At 48.2% G+C, this 8785-nt stretch overlaps 1 protein-coding gene across 5 annotated transcripts; it reads right to left on the bottom strand.

The window, feature by feature from the left end:
* Positions 1-197: 197 nt before the first annotated feature.
* Positions 198-8401, bottom strand: LOC107077715 (heterogeneous nuclear ribonucleoprotein A0-like). Of its 5 annotated transcripts, XM_069196206.1 has the most exons (4): positions 5432-8399; positions 4899-5001; positions 3977-4108; positions 198-455 (listed from the first exon to the last, which is right to left on the bottom strand). In XM_069196206.1, exon 1 carries the CDS (start codon positions 8303-8305, stop codon positions 7403-7405), a length of 903 nt encoding a protein of 300 aa, XP_069052307.1. In that variant the 5' UTR covers positions 8306-8399; the 3' UTR covers positions 198-455; positions 3977-4108; positions 4899-5001; positions 5432-7402. The 5 variants fall into 5 exon arrangements, with proteins under 5 accessions (XP_069052307.1, XP_069052310.1, XP_069052306.1 ...); XM_069196209.1 differs by having other exon boundaries at positions 4899-8401; XM_069196205.1 differs by having other exon boundaries at positions 4885-8399.
* Between the last annotated feature and the right edge of the window lie 384 nt (positions 8402-8785).

The raw sequence follows: 8785 nt of genomic DNA, 5'->3' as shown, positions 1-8785 counted from the left end.
GGAGCAGTCACGAAAAGTACATTCAAATCTAAGTGCATAGTTCCAAGTATTCACTTCTCCCCTGCACAGTACAACCACCCTTAAGCTACACCCGAGTACTGCTCTGTAGACGGTAACTGTACCTGGAAGAAAAACATACAACAGCAGCTCGGAACACACAACTCCGAACCTTGGTAAGAGAAAGAGGACGGCACCGATACTCAAATACTTTTATTAAATATATATTTTTTTAAATCACAATATTTTTTTCCACCGCTTTTCGTTTTTTTTTTAAAAAGAGCGCCCATCAGTGATATTCCAGTCCGTGGATTCGTAGCCAAGTCTGCGTGACCTGTAAAACAGTCATCGCATGAGAGCTGCTCTGGGCAGCTGGCGGGGCACGCGGGGCAGCTCCGGGCAGCACACGGAGAGCACACGCCAACTTCACGCCAGCCAGCTGAGCTCCAGGATAGCCTCTGAGTGTAAAGAGAAAACAGTGTTAGAAAGAGTATCACACCTTAAACCCAACAATGATAAGAGGCTTCCCCCCAGTACGTATTAACTGAAGAAACAGCTTCTCGAATGTAAGAAGGAGATTAAGCTGATTGCTTTTATTGAATGCAGTAATTGCTCAAGCTGACACGACTCGTTTCAAACCCACTTTAAAGTAACTGCTGCCCCCGTGTGTTCCAAAAGTGAATACGTAAGGTGTCATCTTATGAAATTGGAAAATGAATTATTGCACATTTCCGCTGAATGGTGCTGTAACTTCAAATGATGGGTGAAGGTGACAAAACTCGTGTGTGCATTGATTTTTTTTTTAAATCTCGCACGTTTTTGGTTTTAAATGTTCCCTCCACGTTTATCAAAAACGCGTTTTAAGAGGTGGTCATGCTGTTCCGATTTATTAACCTTAATAAAAAGGCTTAACGTTTAAAGTAGCAAAGGAACATAAAACCTTCCTGAGGGATGGAACAAAATCAAAAAGCGAATATCTGCCGACGCGCAATGTTTTTAAAAGCCGTTTATAAGTGCCGAAAAGCACTCTTCTATCCCAATAAAAAGTGATGTGACCAAATCTCTCTCTACCGGAAAGACACCATTCAGTCGGTGTCCATGTTCAACGCGATAAGCGCTTCGGGACTACTATGCAACACGCTCTCAAAAAAAAAAAAACATTTCTCCCAAAAATACGGAGCCATAACCCTGAGGCTAACCCGCGGCCGATGAATGGCTGTTCATGAGCCCACGGCCAGACACAAGGGCGCGTCGCCAGAGCTGCAGAACAGGCCGCCGTGTCCGCCATAGCGGCGTTGCCATAGGAACCACGGTCTCCACGCACGGCTCTCCCGCTACGCAGCGCGGCGATTGCGGAAAGACACGTGACCATCGCTGCCCGACTTCGTCCGCCTCGGCCTGACAAAGCGCGCAAGAGTCACCGCCATCTGGTGTTTAAATAAAAGACTTCACCGCATCAGGGTAGGTAGTGGGCCAGTAAGCCCGAGTGCCTCCTCGCTTCCCCCCCGATCTCGACTTCCTGCCAAGCCCGACACCCCCCACTTCCGGCAGTCCCGTGCCACACGAGCCGCGCGCAGGAAAATATCCGGGTCCTCTCGCCCGTGACGTCACGCCCACTTCCCCTCCGCCATTTCCAGCTCTCCCGGCACCCCGTCGGCGCCGAAACGCGCCTTCTGCTGCCCTGCCTGTTCGCAGTCTCTCGCAGGCCCTGACAGTAAACGTGCGGTTCTTGTTGCCTCTTTTAATAGCAACTCGAGGAATGCGAGCACGTCGCTAATTCGCCAATGCTTTAGCGGACTGGAATGGATGCTCAGCAGCTGCTTCACACAAACGTGCACAGACATCTCTTTCAGCTTTGTGCGCAATCCAACAGCGTTAAAAATGAAACTGCTCACTTAGGAGTGTTCTCCTACCCACAGGAACTACTCGCAGCTTTTGTTTTAAGGAAAGGAAACTTCCAAAAAACGTCTGTGGACTCCTCTAAATGCAGGCTCGTCTGTTTTAACACATCACCCTCTTTCTGTTCAACCAGCACAAACCGGGATTTGGCCGCCTGGTGTGTTCAGAGGGTTGGTTGCAACAGCTGGTCCCACACGTGTCTGGCCCCCGGGAGTAATTCTGTCAGCTGTTATGTGCTGTGGCTAATAAAGCCCTTCAAATAAGCTCATCACCACCCCGCACAACCCAAAAGACCCCCAAGCACGAGCCCACTGGGAGCACTAAGAATAGGCGCAGGACGAACCGGCTGATTTGTGCAGGAATGAAATACGTGCACGCCAATTCCAGTCAACTAATGAGATGATGGAGGGCTGGAATACCAGAGGCCGTGGTTACCTTGTGCTCTGTTGCGTGCATTAAAATAACGTCAAGGACATCACAGGGTCTGGATTAGCACAGCTCAGAGGGTAAGGCTTTAGCCTGCATCGAGTTCCTACTCAAAAGTTCCCCTTAGATTCAGAGCTCTGTCTCGGGGATCTGCACCATTTTGTAATCGGTGCCATCTTTCACCCATCAGTGGTATGCATTTCCTCTGCGAGCACACATACATACCCCCCCCATCACATACAGGGGGGGAAATTTAGCACCTGCATACATCAGGGGACGCTGGCAGAAATGTCCTCCGAGATCCCAGGTACCTTAATTCAAGTCCCTCTGGACGAGTATGCCTGGGTTCTGAAATACCACACAGCGGATGTTTTCAGAGCGACGACCCCAATGAGTAAACAGGTCTGAGCGTGGGGGAGGGGAAGGGAACGGGTTATGGGGCGGAGCGGTGGCACTGTGGCTAAGGATCTGCGCCTGTGGCTGGAAGGTTGCCGGTTTGAATCCTACTCCGTTGGGCCCCCGAGCAAGGCCCTTCACCCCAGCTTCTCCAGGGCGCCGTATAAACGGCTGGCCCTGCGCTCTGACCCCAAGCTTCTCTCTCCCCGTCTGCGTGTCTCATGGAGAGCAGGTTGGGGTCTGCGAAAAAACAAATTCCCCATGCAAGAAATTGCATCTGGCCAATAAAGCGATCTGATCTAAAGGTCTAAAAGAAAACGCAGAAGCCCTGGGTCAGGAGCCAGTTTTCCAGCCCATCTGAAGACAAAACCCTCAGGCCACAAGCAGCTTCTCATTTGCAGATACGCTGAAACCCTGCGGGAACACTGGGACCCTGCGTGGGGAGACAGATGGCCCCACTGCGCATATGGACATGAGAGGAGGAGCCGAGGACGAACAAAAGAAGGAGGAGGGGGTGGGGAAGCAAATTGCCCGTCTTCTGTTGGGGTCGGTTCTGGGGAAAAAAGGCTAATTTCCATATCCGAATATCCCGGCTTCACGTGGGCACAAATGGATTTCGGGACTAACGAGAGTAGCAGCCACACCTCCTTGAAAGCCTACCATGGGAAGGGATTCCCAAAGGATGGTTTTGAGAGGGGGTGGCGGCGGCAGAATCCGAAATCGCTTCCCTTCTAAAAGAGTGCCAGACCGCCACACAGGAAGCCCCAGAGGAGTCAGGGTGAGGAACACTCTACTGCCTGCAGAAATCGCCCGGGACGGCAGGTTCAGAGCCTTAACATCTCACGAGAACACTTCCGTCCACAGCTCTTTTTTGGGGGGCAAAATTTGGCTGAATAAAGTGGTAGCAAGACACACAGCCTGACAGCTGTGACATCCATAGCATTCAAATATCTTCCAACATAGTTGGCGACCCAACGTACCAGTAGCTTAACTCCAGCGATGCCCAATCTCTTTACCCAAAGGGTTGTGGGAGTAGGTAACATACTACCCAGCCAGGCCGATACGTTGCCTTCCTTCAAGACAGCTGGATGAGATCCTTGATCAATTAGCTACCAACCTCCGAATGGGCTAGATGGGCCCAACGCTCAAAAGTGTGTAATGTGTAGCGGTCACAGCAAAGCAGGTACTAGTATCCGGGATACCCTTCCGAATGTATTGATTTCCCTTCTGAAAACTAAAACAAGAAGCCCTTGCTCACCTGATACAATGTGCTTCCCTTCTCCTTCCAAGATCAGGACCAGGCTCTTTGCGGATCCTGTTCAGTCGACGGTACTTTGGGAAAGGTAATTTAGGAAAGGGTTTCAAATTCCAGCATTACGCAGGCTGCGTTCTGGAATGAGGGGAAGGAAAAGAAAAAAAAAAAGATACCTTTAATGACTGGGCAGCTGTAATTCAGAACACACTAAGTCAAACACCAATACACCCTGAAGTCTTCTCAGTTAGGGAAGATGTGTTTTTGATTTGATCAAATCATAAAAAAAAACTTCCATCACAAATCCCTGGAAGGAATTTCTGAGTACTTTCTTATGGTTCTCACACTTATGCCTGTGATCCCAGGTACCAAAATTACCAGAACAAGCCCATAGATTTCATTAACTTCTTGCTTGATAACTGAATAATCACAACCCTAGAGCCTTTCTAAAAGGGTCCTTATGAGTAAGCATTCAGCAGAACACTATTAATTGTGCACACAGCTAAAAAGTTTAGTGCTTTCACCAATCAGGCAAATATTAAAACAAGGTATCGGGCAATTATATTAGAGATGTCAAAAAGACAAAGCCTCAATTGATAAAGAAATGCCAATTAGGAATTTAAAATACAGTGTGGCAAGACTATTCCCCTATCTGCTATCCCCAGCTTTGACTTTTAGGACATCGTGTTTTTCCAAGATCTTCCCAATCAAAATTTCAAAACACTATAACTTAAACCTTTTTAGGAATCACCTAGTTTTTTTTAAAAACAAAATAACTTTAGATTTCTCGTGGCTCTCAAACTTAATTATGGAATGCAACACCTAGTAAAACATGATCACAAACAATGAGTATAATTTTGGTTTGAGTGAAGGGAGGGGGGGGTAGATGATTATGAAGCATAAGATAGACATACCTAAAGTCACAAACCTTGAATATTAACGCTGCTCTCCTTGCTTTTGGTCGCATAAATATCTTGAGGAGCACTAAGGAACACTAAGCCAGACTCCGGTAAGACCTTCGTTACTGAGGGCTGGCGGGAATAGTGGGTTATAAAACATCACAGATAGCCTATTACCAGCATCAGCTTTAAACACTGAATAGTTAAAACATAAGTCAACTGTTTTAATGAGTCAATAGTTACATCAAATCTTATCTTTATAACTCAGCTCTTAATTACGGGAAAGCTGGCCCACTGCATTCACAAAGTGAAAGTTAATAAAGTAGAAATCTGAGTTTCCCCATTTTATACTTTTCCCCCCCAAGATGTGTATGATTACTATGCAAAGAAGACTGAGAGGTATGGATAATGGTAGTTTTCAGAAGCATGCAATTTCCTGCTAGTTAAATGCAGACCTCCCAGATAGGGTTTCCTGTTAAAACTGCTACTTTTAATTAAAACTTCTTCCATTCTTCTAAAGAAAGCGTGTTTTCGATATATTGTATGAAGTCTTTCTACAAACCTGAGTTGCATTTCCTATGGACTTTCGGAGATCAGTTTCTACAGCTCTCTGGAGTACACACTTGGAGATTTCCACGGTGCAGAAGACACAGCTAACAGTATGAATCCAGCTTTTTGTTGACTAAACAGTACTGAAACAGGAGGCTTAGGCTCCACTTGGGAAAAGACACTTATATATTTAGTTTGCCACAGAAGGTTAGGTTTAACATTAAACATGAGAACCTGGGAGCCGGGTTTTTCGTGGTACTTAAAGGGCACTATTTTCTTTGTAGAAAGGAAAAAAGAAATTCCATTAAAGTGTATGTGAAAACTAGTTAAGCTGCACGTAATATACATGACAAGTAATGGGCAAGACCACTTGAAACATGGAAGACCTAGATGGAAACAGCAAAGAGCTCAGTACGCAGCTGTATCAAGTACAACAGAAGGACGCACATGGCCTGCATCCATCATCCAATTTGGAATCAAGTGAAATATTCAAACACTGTAGAAAAAATGGATCATTAACTGATTTAAATAAAGCATATTTCCTCAAATAAAAGTAACTTCTATAGAGTAAAAAGTTTTATTTTAAATGGAAAAAAAATCCAAAAACAAAACATACATACAATTTACTGGGTATAGGAAATTAACAACATTAAGAGGCTGACCTGTGTACCAAGAACACAATGAGACATTAAGGGGTTTACTTTCTTGTAAGCGAGTCTGAAGTCCATTTTATTTAACGGCTTGACTGAAAAATAGGGAAAAGGCTCAGATAAAACTTGTAAACGCATCTTAGAAATCTTCAGAAGCTGAAAACAATTTCTCACCATAGCAACTATAACAATAATCATGTTAACTATTAACGATTTTAACATACACAGTAAAGAGAAGATTCCACCCCAGGTACTGGTGGAAGAAACTGAATTCCCTGGTTTAGTAACAACGGCAGTGAACCTAAGTGTTTAATTTGACCTAGTCCTTACAATCGGCAAACATGCTTCTTAAATTTGTCTTTTTGAGGATCAATAAGTCACGCCTGATCGCAAGATTTGAAGAAATATTGAGTTGCACGCTAGGTGTCTGCAAAGAAGTCACAATTAACTTGATAGCCTTGGTAATCACAGAACTAGCTGCTACCCAATTTAAACTGCCAAGGACTAAATCGAGTTCACTGCAATTGACTACAATTGGATACTGAGATGCAGAAGAGCCCCCCCCAGGGAAAATGACTTAATATACCCCACTTAAATACACATAAAGTCATTTACAAAAGTACATTTAAACTATTTTTTTTTAAAAAAGCAAAAAAAAAAGCAAACACCTAAAATAACAAGCAGTAATCTAATCTTAATTATAACGAGGGAGGAGGAGGAGGAAAAAAAAACAGAGGTCGTCTGGGAATAATACAGTAAACTCACAATCGCTGCCCAAACCCTCCCCGCTTTTTTAAAAAAAAAAAACAACTGGGAAAATAAAATAAAAAAAAGAAAGGCTGGAATCCAGAGGATGTAGTCCTAAACCTTGATAAGAAACGCGGCCTAGTATATCTGGGGGGGTGGGGAGAGCGACGCACATCTCTGCCTCCTACGGTCTTAGGGAGCTGTGCAGCAGCCGGGGCTGCAAGCTGTGGCGGCGGCCATTTTAGGCCAGGCTCGCGGGCGAGGAAGCCCCTACCTGTTTCGGCCTGCCTGCAGGGGGCAGTAGGGAGTAGGGGTAGGAGGGGGGGGTTCTCTCCTTTCCTTAACCACAGGACGAGGGTTCACAGTGTTCCAGTCAATCCCAGGCCGGAGTCGCGGTCGGGCTCAGGAAATATCGTGACGGCAGGCTTAAGAGGTTTATGTGTGTGTCTTTTGTTGTTGTTGTCGGTTTTTCCTTTCCTGCTGGTCTGGGAGAGTGTCGTGGATACTCGGGGGGAGGAGGAGGAGGGAGGAGGAAGGGGGGGGGGGGGGGAGAGAGAAAAAAAACTTGGGGGTGGGGTCCTTATGTTTTAATAGGAGCCCCCGTAGCCCCCCCGGCCGTAGCCTCCGCCGCCGCCACCCCGGGAGTAAGGAGCGCCGCTTCTGCCCGAGTAATTACCTTTCATGGGGCCGTAGCCGGAGGACTGCTGGCCGTAGCCGCTGCCAAAGTCACTGTAGCCGTTGCCCCCGCCGTAGCCGCCCATCTGGTCGCCGTAGCCGCCCCCGTAGCCCCCGCTGTAGCCGCCGCCGTAGCCTCCCCCGTAGCCGCCATCGCTGCCGCCGTAGCCGCCATAGCTGTTGTAGCCCCCACCTCCTCTGCCGCCGCCGTAGCCATTTTGGGAGCGTCCCATCCCTCGCCCGCCTCGCCCCCCGCGGCCGCCCCGGGCCCCCGCCGACTGCATCTCCTGCTTGGACAGGGCCTTCTTCACCTCCACCTTGTGCCCGTTGATGGTGTGGTACTTCAGCACCACGGCCTTGTCCGCCGAGTCGTTGTCCTCGAAGTAGACAAAGCCGAAGCCCCGCTTCTTGCCGGTCTGCTTGTCGGTGATCACCTCGGCCTTCTCGATGGCGCCGAACTGCGAGAAGTAGCTGGACAGGTGCTCGTCCTCCACGTCGTCTTTCAGCCCCCCGATGAAGATCTTCTTCACCTTGGCCAGGGCCTCGGGCTTGCCGGCGTCCTCCCGCGCCACGGCCCTCTTCAGCTCCACGTTGTTGCCGTCCAGGACGTGCGGCCTGGCCGCCATGGCGGCGTCGGCCTCCTCGGGGGTCGAGTAGGTGACGAAGCCGAAGCAGCGGGAGCGCTTGAGCTGCTGGTTCTGCACCACCACGCAGTCGGTCAGCTGCCCGTACTGCTCGAAGTGCTGGCGGAGGCCGTCGTCCGTGGTCTGGACGTTCAGGCCGCCGACGAAGAGCTTGCAAAGCTGATTTTCCATTTTGTTTTTTTCGCCGTCTACGTCAGAAGGTTTGAAGTATCTCCTACCCTGACAACAGCTTCCCAGCGCAGAGAAGTGCCTTTCTTTGAACGCTGGTATAAATGGCGGGCGGTGGGCGGGGCTACGCCGATGTGGCCACCCCCATCGATTGCGTCGCGACGTGTCATTGGTGGATTTGGGCGAATTAAACGTATTATTTAAATATTTCCCCCGCCCCGCTCTGCCCGTCCCGCGCTTCTGTGCGGGCGGCCGGGAAGGCCATTGTGGGGCCGTGCACGCAAGCGACTCATTTTCTGCCACCGAAAAAAAAAAACATGTTTCAAGCCGCACATAAACGGGAGTAGTAGCAATAATCGCATGTGGGCTGAAAACGCCCAGGCGTGAAACTGCATAGCCTGCGCGGTGGTGCCAAAAGCAAACGAAATAAAATCCGTGAAGGTTAGATTTTTAATCAAATTTAATAGAGAACAAAAAGGTCCA

This window comes from Lepisosteus oculatus, chromosome 11 (genome assembly GCF_040954835.1).
Source record: "Lepisosteus oculatus isolate fLepOcu1 chromosome 11, fLepOcu1.hap2, whole genome shotgun sequence".
Classification (NCBI taxonomy): domain Eukaryota; kingdom Metazoa; phylum Chordata; class Actinopteri; order Semionotiformes; family Lepisosteidae; genus Lepisosteus; species Lepisosteus oculatus.
Note: the sequence above shows the minus strand (reverse complement) of the source record. Positions and strands in the feature narration are given on the sequence as shown.